Raw genomic sequence first — 18,919 nt, forward strand, 5'->3', positions numbered from 1 at the left:
GTTGCCGATATGATGCTTTTCAGGGCATAGTTCTAGCTGCTCAGTCAAATTATGTTCCAAATAGGGAAATCAGATCAAACAAAAATGATCCTAAATGGATGAACAATAGATTAAAATATCTGATTGGTCAAAAGAGAGGCATATATAGGCAAATCAAAAGAGGAGAGGGGCAATTAAGAAATCGATATATTCAGTTAAAGAGAGAAATAAAAAAGGGAATTAGAAAAGCAAAAAGAGATTATGAGGTTAAAGTTGCAAGAAAATCGAAGACTAACCCAAAAGGATTCTTTCAGGTATACAGAAGTAAGATCAGGGACAAGATAGGCCCAATCAAAAGTTACTCGGGTCAGCTCACTGACAGTGATAAGGAAATTTGAAGAATTTTTAACACATACTTTCTCTCAGTTTTTACACAGGAGGATACCAGCGATATTCCAGTAATGATAAATTATGTAGAACAGGACGATAATAAACTGTGCACGATTAGGGTCACAAGTGACATGGTCCTTAGGCAAATAGATAAATTAAAACCTAACAAATTCCCAGGCCCTGATGAACTGTATGCAAGGGTTCTAAAGGAATGTAAAGAGGAGCTTAGCGCACCTTTGGCTAATCTTTTCAACATATCACTACAAACTGGCATGGTGCCAGATAAGTGGAAAATGGCAAATGTGATACCTATTTTCAAAACAGGTGACAGGTCCTTAGCTTCGAACTATAGACCAATAAGCCTAACCTCCATAGTGGGAAAATTTATGGAATCAATAATTGCCGAGGCAGTTCGTAGCCACCTTGAAAAGCATAAATTAATCAACGAATCTCAGCATGGTTTTACAAAGGGGCGTTCCTGCCTTACGAATATAATTAACTTTTTTCACTAAGGTATTTGAGGAGGTAGATCATGGTAATGAATATGATATTGTGTATATGGACTTCAGTAAGGCTTTTGACAGGGTCCCACATCAGAGACTATTGAGGAAAATTAAGGCACATGGAATAGGAGGAGAAATTTTTTCCTGGATAGAGGCATGGTTGACAAATAGGCAGCAGAGAGTTTGCATAAATGGGGAGAAATCAGAGTGGGGAAGCGTTACGAGCGGTGTTCCACAGGGGTCAGTGTTGGGCCCCCTGCTGTTCACAATCTACATAAACGACATAGATGAGGGCATAAAGAGCGACATCGGCAAGTTTGCCGATGACACCAAAATAGGCCGTCGAATTCATTCTGACGAGGACATTAGAGCACTCCAGGAGGATTTGAATAGACTGATGCAGTGCTCGGAGAGGTGGCAGATGCAGTTTAATGTAGACAAATGCAAAGTTCTAAATGTTGGACAGGACAATAACCATGCCACATATAAACTAAATAATGTAGATCTTAATATTACGGATTGCGAAAAAGATTTAGGAGTTCTCGTTAGCAGTAATCTGAAACCAAGACAACAGTGCATAAGTGTTCGCAATAAAGCTAATAGAATCCTTGGCTTCATATCAAGAAGCATAAATAATAGGAGTCCTCAGGTTGTTCTTCAACTCTATACATCCTTGGTTAGGCCTCATTTAGATTATGCTGTACAGTTTTGGTCACCGCATTACAGAATGGATATAAATTCTCTGGAAAATGTACAAAGGAGGATGACAAAGTTGATCCCATGTATCAGAAACCTTCCCTATGAGGATAGACTAAGGGCCCTGAATCTGCACTCTCTAGAAAGACGTAGAATTAGGGGGGATATGATTGAGGTGTATAAATGGAAGACAGGAATAAATAAAGGGGATGTAAATAGTGTGCTGAAAATATCCAGCCTAGACAGGACTCGCAGCAATGGTTTTAAGTTTGAAAAATTCAGATTCAGGAAGGATATAGGAAAGTACTGGTTTGGTAATAGAGTTGTGGATGAGTGGAACAAACTCCCGAGTACAGTTATAGAGGCCAGAACGTTGTGTAGCTTTAAAAATAGGTTGGATAAATACATGAGTGGATGTGGGTGGGTGTGAGTTGGACCTGATAGCTTGTGCTACCAGGTCGGTTGCCGTGTTCCTCCCTTAAGTCAATGTGACCTGACCTGACTAGGTTGGGTGCATTGGCTTAAGCCGGTAGTAGACTTGGACCTGTTGATAAATTAGACACATGTGCAACTCTTGGGTATCTATTGAGGAAACGTTTCGCCACACAGTGGCTTCATCAGTCCATACGTAGGAGAAACTTGAAGAACAGGAGGAGAATGAAGTAATCAGTCCCTCAACCTTGAGTCGATGTGTTCAGTCCATTCAAGATTGATGGACTGAACACATCGACTCAAGGTTGAGGGACTGATTACCTCATTCTCCTCCTGTTCTTCAAGTTTCTCCTACGTATGGACTGATGAAGCCACTGTGTGGCAAAACGTTTCCTCAATAAAGATACCCAAGAGTTGCACATGTGTCTAATTTATCAACATGTCGGTTCTCTGAACCATTCATCTACAAAGACTTGGACCTGCCTCGCATGGGCCAGTAGGCCTTCTGCAGTGTTCCTTCGTTCTTATGTTCTTATGTTTAAAACTAATAATCACTCAGGATTCTATATACGACTTGCGTCAGACCCATAAGTGTCCCGAACCTGTCCCCACAAACACGTCAAACAACTAGTTTGTCTAAAGATTCACAAAACTAGCCCTGGAATAGAGGGATAACTTACGGGACAAAGAAGTGAAACTAATCACCTTAGAGTATAGAAGGAAACATGAACATTAAAATGGTATAAAATACCGACAGATTGTTAGGTAAGACACATATGCAACAGTTAGGTATCTTTATTTCGAAACGTTTCGCCTACACAGTAGGCTTCTTCAGTCGAGTACAGAAAAGTTGATAGAAGCAGAAGATACTTGAAAGAAACATGATAATGTACAACATACACAGAGAATTTGATAAAGCACACACACTTTGAGAATAGAAATACCAAAGGAGAGAGGATATATACAACATATTCGGGATTATAAAAGGAACAAGGAGAGACTGACAGGAAGGTATCAGTGAAAAGATTAAAGCTAAAGAGACAAGTGAGCCACAGAAACTTTGGAAAACATTTCTTTAACTTCCGGATGATCAGGATGTGGAATGTTTTGGACGAGATAGTAGTGGAAGAAAACGAATTACCTGGAACACTTACCTTGCTGTGTGAAGGAGGTAGCGAAGGAGGTGCCACGTACTAAGGCTAGTACGGAGGACACGCATCTGAGCACACAATTGATACTGTCCTGAGACGACCTCTTCACCCACGATCCGTTCTTGCTGCTGCCTCGAAACATGCCTCGTCACCAAACACTCAACCATCACCACAATATTCAACCACCACCACCGTGACTTTCTGCTACACACATCTCACCCACCAGATAAACACAATTCGTCACCTCTGGCGTTCACATCAACGATTTTATTATATAAAAAAATCGTACAGAAAACGCTAAGATTGGATCAACACGTTAATTAGGTAAAACACCGTATTGCGCAGTGTTGTTTTGCGTTTTCTCACGAATTACATAGCACTTTCACTATTTTTTTCACTATTCAAGTAATGCTAGTTTAAGATGCTGTAAGAGAACCATTGATCGGGTTTCCGTATGAGTGAGATACAAACTGGTTTTCTTAGACCAATTAAGTACATACCTGAGGTTTGAGGGGAAAACTGGGCAACAGTACCCCTCGAATTGTGCATCAGTTCCACTCGAATTCCCTGCAATACTGCTTTCTGGCTTGCCTACTGTCACTACTCAAATGCCTAGTATACTACCAGCCATGATAGTACCCTAGTGTTGCCACTAGCAGGACGGAGGTAAGGACCTACAGGACTGAAGCAACACCCCCACCCACTCGGCACCGAAGCAACCCCCAACCCACTCGGCACCGAAGCAACCCCCCACACACTCGGCACTGAAGCAACCACACACACACACACACACACACACACCCGGCACACTGAAGCAACTCGGCACCAACCACCACACACACACACACACTCGGCACTGAAGCACTGAAGCAACCACACACACACACCCGGCACTGAAGCAACCACACACACACACACCCGGCACTGAAGCAACCCCACACACACACACCCGGCACTGAAGCAACCACACACACACACACACACACACACACACACACACACACACACTGAAGCAACCACACACACACACACACACACCCGGCAAAGCAACCACACACACACACCCACTCGGCACTGAAACAACACTCGGCACTGAAGCAACCACACACACACACACCCTCCACTTTAGAAAACACACACACACACACACACACACCCTGCACTGAAACAACCACACACACACACACACACACACCCGGCACTGAAGCAACCACACACACACACACCCTGCACTGAAGCAACCACACACACACACACACACACCCCGCACTGAAACAACCACACACACACACACACACACACCCGGCACTGAAGCAACCACACACACACACACCCGGCACTGAAGCAACCACACACACACACACCCGGCACTGAAGCAACCACACACACACACACCCGGCACTGAAGCAACCACACACACACACACGCACACACACACCCGGCACTGAAGCAACCCCACACACACACCCGGCACTGAAACAACCACACACACACACACACACACACACACCCGGCACTCGGCAGTGAAGCAACCCCCCACCCACTCGGCACTGAAGCAACCCCCCACCCACTCGGCACTGAAGCAACCCCCTAACCCATTCGGCACTGAAGCAACCCCCCCCACCCACTCGGCACTGAAGCAACCACACACACACACACACACACACTCGGCACTAAAGCAACCACAGACACACTCGGCACTGAAGCAACCACACACACACACGCACACTCGGCACTGAACCACACACACACACACACACACACCCGGCACTGAAACAACCACACACACACACACCCTGCACTGAAGCAACCACACACACACACACACACACACACCCTGCACTGAAGCAACCACACACACACACACACACACACACACACACACACACACAAATAAGGGGACTGTAGGGAAAGAAGGAGCAAAACAGCATGTAGAAGCTCAATCAGTGGAGAATGTAGTAAATGAAAGACCTAAGCTATATGTGGAGGCCCTAACAGACCACAGCAGAGCCCAGGGAAAGCCGAGAAGGGAAAATGACAGGCCACTGAGCCCAAGTACATTAGCTAGTGAAACTGAAGAAAGGAAAGCTGCAATGGAGGAAATCAAATTGAATGAGAGGATACACAGGGATATGCAGTGGGAGAATGAAAGGGTGAGGTCAGTCTTTGTGTATGGGCTCCAGGAAGTTGAAGGGGAAACATATGAAGCCAGAAAACAAGGGAAAAAAAAGCAATTGAAAGAATCATGAAAGCAATAGAAGACGACATGACCCAGCTGGAAAATCTTCGGAGAATAGGGGGTTATGTAAAAAAAAGAACCCGGCCAGTGAAAGTGACCTTCAAGGCAGAATCGACTCGGAACAGGATCCTGCAGGAGAAAGCACGATTAAGGGACATGCCGGCATACAGGAAGGTGTATCTCGACCACGACAGAACACAAGCAGAAAGGCAGAAACAGAGAGAGATGGTACAAAGGCGAAAGGAGGAAAGAGAGGGGATGGAGAAGACAGACAGGAGATCCCAGACACAGGAAGATCAAATGCAGCCTCCCTCAACTTCCTATAGAAGTCTCCCAACCAGGTCAACCCCAGTGCAACCAAACACTCTAAACCAAAACACCCATGCCACATCCAATGCCCCCACCCACTGCATTACAAACTCCACCCCCACAGCAACCACCCATAGTTCCTTATCAGGTCTCCCACTTCCCCAACCCCAATACACATCCCAGACCACAATCTTAGAAAAGAAGTTGAAGGTGTGGTATACAAATGCAGATGGAATAACAAATAAGTATGAGGAGTGGCACAAAAGATTCAAGGAGACATCCCCAGACATAATAGCACTCACAGAAACAAAACTCACCAGAATAATAACAGATTCAATCTTTCCAACCGGATATCAAATCCTCAGGAAAGACAGAGGGAGGAGAGGGGGAGGAGGAGTTGCACTGCTCATTAAAAACCAGTGGGGGTTTGAGAAAATGGAAGGAATGGATGGCACGGGCGAAAGGGACTACTTAGTAGGAACAATCCAGTCTGAGGGACATAAGGTGATAATTGCAGTAATGTACAACCCACCACAGAACTGCAGGAGGCCAAGAGAAGAATACGATGAGAGCAACAGAGCAATGGTCGACACACTAGCCGAGGTGGCCAGGAGAGCACACATGGGGGAAGCAAAGTTACTAGTTATGGGTGATTTCAATCACAAGGAGATTGACTGGGAAAACCTGGAGCCCCATGGGGGTCCCGAAACATGGAGAGCCAAGATGATGGATGTGGTACTGGAAAACCTCATGCATCAACATGTTAGAGACACTACCAGAGAGAGAGGAGAGGATGAACCAGCAAGACTGGACCTTGTATTCACCTTGAGTAGTTCTGACATCGAGGATATCATGTATGAAAGGCCCCTGGGAGCTAGTGATCATGTGGTTCTGTGCTTCGACTACATAGTTGAGCTCCAAGTGGAGAGAGCAGCAGGAATAGGGTGGGAAAAACCAAACTACAAAAGGGGGAACTACTCAGGCTTGAGGAACTTCCTTCAAGACATTCAGTGGGAGAGGGAACTGACAGGAAAACCAGTACAAGAAATGATGGACTATGTGGCAACAAAATGCAAGGAGGCAGAGGAGAGGTTTGTTCCCAAGGGAAACAGAAATAATGGGAAGAACAGAACGAGTCCTTGGTTCACCCAAAGGTGTAGGGAGGCAAAAACTAGGTGTACTAGAGAATGGAAAAGGTACAGAAGACAGAGAACTCAGGAAAATAAAGAGATTAGCCGAAGAGCCAGAAACGAATATGCACAGATAAGAAGGGAGGCTCAGCGGCAATATGAAAATGACATAGCAACGAAAGTCAAGACTGACCCGAAGCTGTTGTACAGCCACATCAGGAGGAAAACAACAGTCAAGGACCAGGTAATCAGACTGAGGAAGGGTGATGGGGAATTCACAAGAAACGACCGGGAGGTATGTCAGGAGCTCAACACAAGATTTAAAGAAGTATTTACAGTGGAAACCAGTAGGACTCCAGGAAATCAGAGCAGGGGGGTGCACCAGCAAGTGCTGGATGAGGTACATATAACCAAGGAGGAGGTGAAGAAGCTGCTATGCGAACTTGACACCTCAAAGGCGGTGGGACCAGACAACATCTCTCCGTGGGTCCTTAAAGAGGGAGCAGAGACATTGTGTGTACCATTGACAAAGATCTTCAACACATCATTTGAAACTGGGCAACTCCCCGAGGTATGGAAGATGGCAAATGTAGTCCCAATTTTTAAAAAGGGAGACAGACATGAGGCACTAAACTACAGACCTGTATCACTAACGTGTATAGTATGCAAGGTCATGGAGAAGATCATCAGGAGGAGAGTGGTGGAGCACCTGGAAAGAAACAAGTGTATAATTGACAACCAGCATGGTTTCAGGGAGGGAAAAATCCTGTGTCACAAACCTATTAGAGTTTTATGACAAGGTGACAGAAGTAAGACAAGAGAGAGAGGGGTGGATCGACTGCATTTTTTTGGACTGCAAGAAGGCCTTCGACACAGTTCCTCACAAGAGGTTACTGCAAAAGCTAGAGGATCAGGCACACATAACAGGAAAGGCACTGCAATGGATAAGAGAATACCTTACAGGGAGGCAACAGCGAGTCATGGTACGTGACGAGGTGTCAAAGTGGGCGTCTGTGACAAGCGGGGTTCCACAGGGGTCAGTCCTTGGACCTGTGCTGTTCTTGGTATATGTGAATGACATAACGGAAGGGATAGACTCAGAAGTGTCCTTGTTTGCGGACGATGTGAAGTTAATGAGAAGAATCAAATCGGATGAGGATCAGGCAGGACTACAAAGAGACCTGGACAGGCTACAAGCCTGGTCCAGCAACTGGCTCCTTGAGTTTAACCCCACCAAATGCAAAGTCATGAAGATTGGGGAAGGGCAAAGAAGACCGCAGACACAATATAGTTTAGATGGCCAAAGTCTGCAAACCTCACTCAAGGAAAAAGATCTGGGGGTGAGTATAACACCGAGCATATCTCCTGAGGCGCACATCAATCAGATAACTGCTGCAGCATACGGGCGCCTGGCAAACCTACGGATAGCGTTCCGATACCTCAGTAAGGAGTCGTTCAAGACTCTGTATACCATTTACGTCAGGCCCATACTGGAGTATGCAGCACCAGTTTGGAATCCACACCTAGTCAAGCACGTCAAGAAATTAGAGAAAGTGCAAAGGTTTGCAACAAGACTAGTCCCAGAGCTACGGGGATTGTCCTACGAAGAAAGGTTGAGGGAAATTGGCCTGACGACACTGGAGGCCAGGAGGGTCAGGGGAGACATGATAACGACATACAAAATACTGCGCGGAATAGACAAGGTGGACAAAGACAGGATGTTCCAGAGATGGGACACAGACACAAGAGGTCACAATTGGAAGTTGAAGACTCAGATGAATCAAAGGGATGTTAGGAAGTATTTCTTCAGTCATAGAGTAGACAAGCCGTGGAATAGCCTAGAAAGTGAAGTAGTGGAGGCGGGAACCATACATAGTTTTAAGGCGAGGTATGATAAAGCTCATGGAGCAGGGAGAGAGAGGACCTAGTAGCAATCAGTGAAGAGGCGGGGCCAGGAGCTATGACTCGACCCCTGCAACCACAAATAGGTGAGTACAAATAGGTGAGTACACACTCGGCACTGAAGCAACCACACACACACACTCACACACTCGGCACTGAACCACACACACACACACACACACACACACACACACCCTGCACTGAAGCAACCACACACACACACACACACACACCCTGCACTGAAGCAACCACACACACACACACACACACCCTGCACTGAAGCAACCACACACACACACACTCGGCACTGAAGCAACCACACACACACACACACCCTGCACTGAAGCAACCACACACACACTCGGCACTGAAGCAACCACACACACACACACACACACACTCGGCACTGAAGCAACCACACACACACACACACACACTCGGCACTGAAGCAACCACACACACACACACACACACTCGGCACTGAAGCAACCACACACACACACACTCGGCACTGAAGCAACCACACACACACACACACCCTGCACTGAAGCAACCACACACACACACACACACACTCGGCACTGAAGCAACCACACACACACACACACACACACACACTCGGCACTGAAGCAACCACACACACACACACACCCTGCAGTGAAGCAACCACACACACACACACACACCGTGCACTGAAGCAACCACACACACACACACACACACCCTGCACTGAAGCAACCACACACACACACACACACACACACACACACACCCTGCACTGAAGTAACCACACACACACACACACACACTCGGCACTGAAGCAACCACACACACACACACACTCGGCACTGAAGCAACCACACACACACACACACTCGGCACTGAAGCAACCACACACACACTCGGCACTGAAGCAACCACACACACACTCGGCACTGAAGCAACCACACACACACACACACACTCGGCAGTGAAGCAACCACACACACACACAATCGCCACTGAAGCAACCACACACACACACACACACTCGGCAGTGAAGCAACCACACACACACACACACTCGGCAGTGAAGCAACCACACACACACACACACACACTCGGCACTGAAGCAACCACACACACACACACACCCTGCACTGAAGCAACCACACACACACACACCCTGCACTGAAGCAACCACACACACACACACACACACACACCCTGCACTGAAGCAACCACACACACACACACACCCTGCACTGAAGCAACCACACACACACACACACCCTGCACTGAAGCAACCACACACACACACACCCTGCACTGAAGCAACCACACACACACACACCCTGCACTGAAGCAACCACACACACACACACACACCCTGCACTGAAGCAACCACACACACACACACATACACCCTGCACTGAAGCAACCACACACACACACACACACACACCCTGCACTGAAGCAACCACACACACACACACATACACCCTGCACTGAAGCAACCACACACACACACACACACACCCTGCACTGAAGCAACCACACACACACACACCCTGCACTGAAGCAACCACACACACACACACACACCCTGCACTGAAGCAACCACACACACACACACACACCCTGCACTGAAGCAACCACACACACACACACACACCCTGCACTGAAGCAACCACACACACACACACACACACACACACACACACTCGGCACTGAAGCAACCACCCACACACACACACACACACACTCGGCACTGAAGCAACCACACACACACACACACTCGGCACTGAAGCAACCACACACACACACACCCTGCACTGAAGCAACCACACACACACACCCTGCACTGAAGCAACCACACACACACTCGGCAGTGAAGCAACCACACACACACACACACACTCGGCACTGAAGCAACCACACACACACACATTCGGCACTGAAGCAACCACACACACACACACACACTCGGCAGTGAAGCAACCACACACACACACACACTCGGCAGTGAAGCAACCACACACACACACACACACACACTCGGCACTGAAGCAACCACACACACACACACACCCGGCACTGAAGCAACCACACACACACACACCCTGCACTGAAGCAACCACACACACACACACACACACACACACCCTGCACTGAAGCAACCACACACACACACACACCCTGCACTGAAGCAACCACACACACACACACACCCGGCACTGAAGCAACCACACACACACACACCCTGCACTGAAGCAACCACACACACACACACCCTGCACTGAAGCAACCACACACACACACACACACACCCTGCACTGAAGCAACCACACACACACACACATACACCCTGCACTGAAGCAACCACACACACACACACACACACACCCTGCACTGAAGCAACCACACACACACACACATACACCCTGCACTGAAGCAACCACACACACACACACACACACCCTGCACTGAAGCAACCACACACACACACACCCTGCACTGAAGCAACCACACACACACACACACCCTGCACTGAAGCAACCACACACACACTCGGCACTGAAGCAACCACACACACACACTCACACACTCGGCACTGAAGCAACCACACACACACACACACACACCCTGCACTGAAGCAACCACACACACACACACACACCCTGCACTGAAGCAACCACACACACACACCCTGCACTGAAGCAACCACACACACACACACCCTGCACTGAAGCAACCACACACACACACACACACCCTGCACTGAAGCAACCACACACACACACACCCTGCACTGAAGCAACCACACACACACACACATACACCCTGCACTGAAGCAACCACACACACACACACACACACCCTGCACTGAAGCAACCACACACACACACACACACACCCTGCACTGAAGCAACCACACACACACACACACACACCCTGCACTGAAGCAACCACCCACACACACACCCTGCACTGAAGCAACCACACACACACACACACACACTCGGCACTAAAGCAAACACACACACACACCCTGCACTGAAGCAACCACACACACACACACACACCCTGCACTGAAGCAACCACACACACACACACACACACACACACACACACACACACACACACACACACACACACACACACCCAGCACTGAAGCAACCACACACACACACACACACCCTGCACTGAAGCAACCACACACACACACACCCTGCACTGAAGCTACCACACACACACACACATACACCCTGCACTGAAGCAACCACACACACACACACACACCCTGCACTGAAGCAACCACACACACACACACACACCCTGCACCGAAGCAACCACACACACACACACCCTGCACTGAAGCAACCACACACACACACACCCTGCACTGAAGCAACCACACACACACACACCCTGCACTGAAGCAACCACACACACACACACCCTGCACTGAAGCAACCACACACACACACACACCCTGCACTGAAGCAACCACACACACACACACCCTGCACTGAAGCAACCACACACACACACACACCCTGCACTGAAGCAAATACACACACACACACCCTGCACTGAAGCAACCACAAACACACACACACCCTGCACTGAAGCAACCACACACACACACATATACCAACAAGTGTTGGATGACATACGAACAACTGAGGAGGAGGTGAAGAAGCTCTTAAGTGACCTTGACACCTCAAAGGCGATGGGACAGGACAACATCTCCCCATGGGTCCTTAGAGAAGGAGCAGAGATGCTGTGTGTGCCTCTAACCACAATCTTCAACACATCCCTTGAAACTGGGCAACTACCTGAGAAATAGAAGACAGCTAATGTAGTCCCCATATTCAAGAAAGGAAACAGAAACGAGGCACTAAACTACAGACCTGTGTCTCTGACATGTATTGTGTGCAAAGTCATGGAGAAGATTATCAGGAGGAGAGTGGTCGAACACCTGGAAAGGAACAAGATTATAAATGAAAACCAGCATGGGTTCATGGAAGGCAAATCCTGTATCACAAACCTCCTGGAGTTTTATGACAAGGTAACAGAAGTAAGACACGAGAGAGAGGGGTGGGTAGATTGCGTTTTCCTAGACTGCAGGAAGGCCTTTGACACAGTTCCCCACAAGAGATTAGTGCAGAAGCTGGAGGATCAGGCGCATGTAAAAGGGAGGGCACTGCACTGGATAAGGGAATACCTGACAGGGAGGCAGCAACGAGTCATGGTACGTGAAGAGGTATCACAGTGGGCGCCTGTTACGAGCGGGGTCCCACAGGGGTCAGTTCTAGGACCAGTGCTATTTTTGATATATGTGAACGACATGATGGAAGGAATAGACTCTGAAGTGTCCCTGTTCGCAGATGACGTGAAGTTGATGAGAAGAATTAAATCGGACGAGGATGAGGCAGGACTGCAAAGAGACCTGGACAGGCTGGACATGTGGTCCAGTAACTGGCTTCTTGAATTCAATCCAGCCAAATGCAAAGTCATGAAGATTGGGGAGGGGCAAAGAAGACCGCAGACAGAGTATAGGCTAGGTGGACAAAGACTACAGACCTCACTCAGGGAGAAAGACCTTGGGGTGACCATAACACCGAGCACATCACCGGAGGCACACATCAACCAAATAACTGCTGCAGCATACGGGCGCCTGGCAAACCTACGGATAGCGTTCCGATACCTTAATAAGGAATCGTTCAAGACACTGTACACTGTGTATGTTAGGCCCATACTGGAGTATGCAGCACCAGTCTGGAACCCACACCTGGTCAAGCACGTCAAGAAGTTAGAGAAAGTACAAAGGTTTGCAACAAGGCTAGTCCCAGAGCTCAAGGGAATGTCGTACGAGGAAAGGTTAAGGGAAATCGGACTGACGACACTGGAGGACAGAAGGGTCAGGGGAGACATGATAACGACATATAAGATACTGCGGGGAATAGACAAGGTGGACAGAGATAGGATGTTCCAGAGAGGGGACACAGGGACAAGGGGTCACAACTGGAAGCTGAAGACTCAGACGAGTCACAGGGACGTTAGGAAGTATTTCTTCAGTCATAGAGTTGTCAGGAAGTGGAATAGCCTAGCAAGTGAAGTAGTGGAGGCAGGAACCATACATAGTTTTAAGAAGAGGTATGACAAAGCTCAGGAAGCAGAGAGGGAGAGGACCCAGTAACGATCAGTGAAGAGGCGGGGCCAGAAGCTGAGTCTCGACCCCTGCAACCACAATTAGGTGAGTACAATTAGGCGAGTACACACACACCCTGCACTGAAGCAACCACACACACACACACACACCCTGCACTGAAGCAACCACACACACATACACCCTGCACTGAAGCAACCACACACACACACACACACACACCCACCACTGAATCAACCACACACACACACACATACACCCTGCACTGAAGCAACCACACACACACACACACACACACACACACCCTGCACTGAAGCAACCACACACACACACACATACACCCTGCACTGAAGCAACCACACACACACACACCCTGCACTGAAGCAACCACACACACACACACATACACCCTGCACTGAAGCAACCACACACACACATACACCCTGCACTGAAGCAACCACACACACACACACACACCCTGCACTGAAGCAACCACACACACACACACACACACCCTGCACTGAAGCAACCACACACACACACACAGACACCCTGCACTGAAGCAACCACACACACACACCCTGCACTGAAGCAACCACACACACACACCCTGCACTGAAGCAACCACACACACACACACACATACACCCTGCACTGAAGCAACCACACACACACACACACCCTGCACTGAAGCAACCACACACACACACACATACACCCTGCACTGAAGCAACCACACACATACACACACCCTGCACTGAAGCAACCACACACACACACACACACACACCCTGCACTGAAGCAACCACACACACACACACATACACCCTGCACTGAAGCAACCACACACACACACACACACACACACACCCTGCACTGAAGCAACCACACACACACACACACACACCCTGCACTGAAGCAACCACACACACACACACATACACCCTGCACTGAAGCAACCACACACACACACACACACCCTGCACTGAAGCAACCACACACACACACACACACACACACCCTGCACTGAAGCAACCACACACACACACACACACCCTGCACTGAAGCAACCACACACACACACACACACACACACACACACACACACACACACACACACACACACACACCTTGCACTGAAACAATCACACACACACACACACACACACACCTTGCACTGAAGCAACCACACACACACACACACACACACCTTGCACTGAAGCAATCACACACACACACACACACACACACACACCTTGCACTGAAGCAATCCCACACACACCACACACACACACCACACACACACCACACACACCTTGCACTGAAGCAATCACACACACACACACACACACACACACACACACACACACACACACCTTGCACTGAAGCAATCACACACACACACACACACACACACACACACCGTGCACTGAAGCAATCACACACACACACACACACACACACACACACACACACACACACACACACACACACACCCTGCACTGAAGCAACCACAAGCTCAGTATTGAAGTAACATTATGTGATAGTGGTCACATATATGATTTAACATTCCCCACAGGTGACATTTCCCCTCATCACCCAGTTCCGTAATCATCTCCCTGCCTGCCTGCCTCCCATCCCCTACTCTGTCCGAACGTCCCAGGAAGCCGGTTCCAGGGTCACCTGTGGTCCAGCGCCGTTTTCTTCTCTTAGTGGCGTGAAAAGTTCTCTACTTGGGTAACGATTTACCTTAGTTTCTCAGGTGTGTTGGTGTAGATGTGGTGGGGTGACCCACCCGCCCATCCACCCGCTAGAGGGCGGCGAGGGTGGGCTGCCCACCCGTCACTATTTGTCGCTATTCTCTACGACCATGTCGCTTGATCACACAACACCTGCCGTTACAACACAACACCTGCCATTACAACAACACACAACAAAGCTCAACACCTGCCGTTGCAATATTCATAACCCCTGACACTAACACCTGCCGTTACAACAGTCACAATACTTGCTGTTTCACCACTGGAATAAACTCCCACAAATGTCACAACAGTATCCGTCACTATTATGCTCTACTTTTACACTATCTTGGGTCACCATCTCGGGTCATTGTAGATTCTTGTCTGGGTTGGCCACTTCCATTGTTTGCAGAGCTTGGGCATGCGAGGCAGGGCACCAAGGAGGCGCAGAAGAGGTTGGGCATGTGAGGCAGGGCAGCAAGGAAGTGCAACTGATCCACATTATGTCATTATTTTTGATGTTTCGTTAAGGACCGAAAAAACACTAGGGCAAAACATCAGTCAGAATGTTCCGGGATAAACGTCTCAATACCCGCTTGTGGAGTTGTTGGAGTGAGGTGGTGGAGGAGAGAGAGTCGACTGGGGTGGAGGGGAGGTGCAGGAGGAACTGTAAGCTGAGGCAGCAGCTGCGCACCTACACACACACACATACATACACACACACACACACACACACACACACACACACACACACACACACACACACACACACACACACACACACAGCTCACGGAGCGGGAAGAGTGACCGGGTAGCGGCCAGTTGAAGAGGCGGGGCCAGGAGCTGTGAATCGACCCCTGCAACCACAACTAGGTGAGTACAACTAGGTGAGTACACACTACCTCACGTCAAAGGTAAACACACACACACACACACACACACACACACACACACACCCTTACTCACTATTACACACTTATAACACAACTTGTCCTTACTCCTACAAGTTAGTTTTCTTAATTCTGGCTGTCAATTTCTCAAACTTTGAAGTGGCAATTTCTTGAGTTTAGGCAAGTCTAAGTTACAAACTATCTAAACTACGAGTGTGGGTAGTGTAGGTAGGAGTGTTGGAGGAATGGTGCACTATCTGCACCAGTGCTACAATAATGGTATACTATCTGCACCAGTACCACCCTTGTTACCAAAATACTGTTCTTAATAGCACGTTTCACACTAACCACGTGTAAAATACAAAACGAATAATTTTTATCATATAAACATGCGCCAAGCCCGTGTGGGTCGTTAATTAAGCACTACAAAATTCTTAAGATTGAGCTACATAATCCTAGAAAACAGTTTCAGCGCTTCAAGGCTGTTAAGACGAAATAACCTCGTAGAATGATGTAACGTAGTAACACAGGCTGGCTCATTGTTAAGTTACTATTAACAGTGTATAGTACTGGTCACTGCAGTGGTACTATGATCTCTGCAATGGTACCATAATTTCTACAGTGGTACTACAATCTCTGCAGTGGTACTGTAATCTCTGCAACACACGGAGCTGTATCGACCACCGCCTCCACCTAGCCTGTTGCAACTTACGTCACAGGTTGCTGGAGTTCCTTGCAATGTGTTCCTCGTTTGCTGTTTTTGATAGCGTATTTTGAATTGTGTTCCTTGTGTGTCCTAGGTAATATTCCTTGTGTGTGTTGTGCATTCTTTGTCGTGTGTTCTTTGTTTTGTAGGGTTTATTTTAAAAGTGTGTAATTGAGTAGCATGTTACCTTATTCTCAGGCTGGGTACCAGGTGCTTCAACACAAGGTGTAGAGCGGTAGATGAAGCTAGCGAAGCTTTAGTCTAAGCTGGAAGCCTCAATCAGTGACCATCTACACACACTATCCACCGGGGTTTACCGTGAGGGTAGTGTAGGTAGGGCAAGGTTTACCGTGAGGGTAGTGTAGGTAGGGCAAGGGCAATATAAACACAAATGCAGTATAATGTGATCCTTTATTGACTACGTTTCGCCCACACAGTGGGCTTTTTCAAGTCACAAACAGAACTGTTCTGTTTGTGACTTGAAAAAGCCCACTGTGTGGGCGAAACGTAGTCAATAAAGGATCACATTATACTGCATTTGTGTTTATATTGCCATTGTGTCGGTATTTTATACCATTTATTTCCAGGTAGGGCAAGGTTTACCGTGTGGGTAGTGTCAGTAGGGCAGGGTTTACCGTGTCCATTGTCCCACTATCCACAGCTTCTAGTCTCCATATTTAGTCACCTCTGTGCCCACCTATATGCAGTTGCAGGGGTCGATCCATAGCTTCTGGTCAACTCCTGTATTCGAGTACTAGGCAACATGGGAAACAAGTGTTCAGAAACTTGCCCATACGTCTCTCCCCGCCAAGGATTCTTTCGCTTACGTTACGGGTGAACTACGCTACCATACCTGGAGTTTACCTGGAGAGAGTTCCGGGGGTCAACGCCCGGTCTGTGACCAGGCCTCCTGGTGGATCAGAGCCTGATCAACCAGGCTGTTGCTGCTGGCTGCACGCAAACCAACGTACGAGCCACAGCCCGGCTGATCAGGAACCGACTTTAGGTGCTTGTCCAGTGCCAGCTTGAAGACTGCCAGGGGTCTGTTGGTAATCCCCCTTATGTATGCTTGGAGGCAGTTGAACAGTCTCGGGCCCCTGACACTTATTGTATGGTCTCTTAACGTGCTAGTGACACCCCTGCTTTTCATTGGGGGGATGTTGCATCGTCTGCCAAGTCTTTTGCTTTTGTAGTGAGTGATTTTCGTGTGCAAGTTCGGTACTAGTCCCTCTAGGATTTTCCAGGTGTATATAATCATGTATCTCTCCCTCCTGCGTTCCAGGGAATACAGGTTTAGGAACCTCAAGCGCTCCCAATAATTGAGGTGTTTTATCTCCGTTATGCGCGCCGTGAAGGTTCTCTGTACATTTTCTAGGTCAGCAATTTCACCTGCCTTGAAAGGTGCTGTTAGTGTGCAGCAATATTCCAGCCTAGATAGAACAAGTGACCTGAAGAGTGTCATCATGGGCTTGGCCTCCCTAGTTTTGAAGGTTCTCATTATCCATCCTGTCATTTTTCTAGCAGATGCGATTGATACAATGTTATGGTCCTTGAAGGTGAGATCCTCCGACATGATCACTCCCAGGTCTTTGACATTGGTGTTTTGCTCTATTTTGTGGCCAGAATTTGTTTTGTACTCTGATGAAGATTTAATTTCCTCGTGTTTACCCTATCTGAGTAATTGAAATTTCTCATCGT

At 48.1% G+C, this 18,919-nt stretch overlaps 1 protein-coding gene across 1 annotated transcript in view; it reads right to left on the reverse strand.

Annotated features, from left to right (window-relative positions):
• LOC128702206 (uncharacterized) overlaps positions 1–16,294 on the reverse strand; it is a gene marked incomplete in the record, with an annotated part of 302,046 nt that extends 285,752 nt beyond the window's left edge. The window contains 2 exon segments of the mRNA XM_070102790.1: positions 3,155–3,575; positions 16,218–16,294. Of these exon segments, the coding sequence (XP_069958891.1) occupies positions 3,155–3,293 (139 nt within the window).
• Between the last annotated feature and the right edge of the window lie 2,625 nt (positions 16,295–18,919).

This window comes from Cherax quadricarinatus, chromosome 83 (genome assembly GCF_038502225.1).
Source record: "Cherax quadricarinatus isolate ZL_2023a chromosome 83, ASM3850222v1, whole genome shotgun sequence".
Classification (NCBI taxonomy): Eukaryota; Metazoa; Arthropoda; class Malacostraca; order Decapoda; family Parastacidae; genus Cherax; species Cherax quadricarinatus.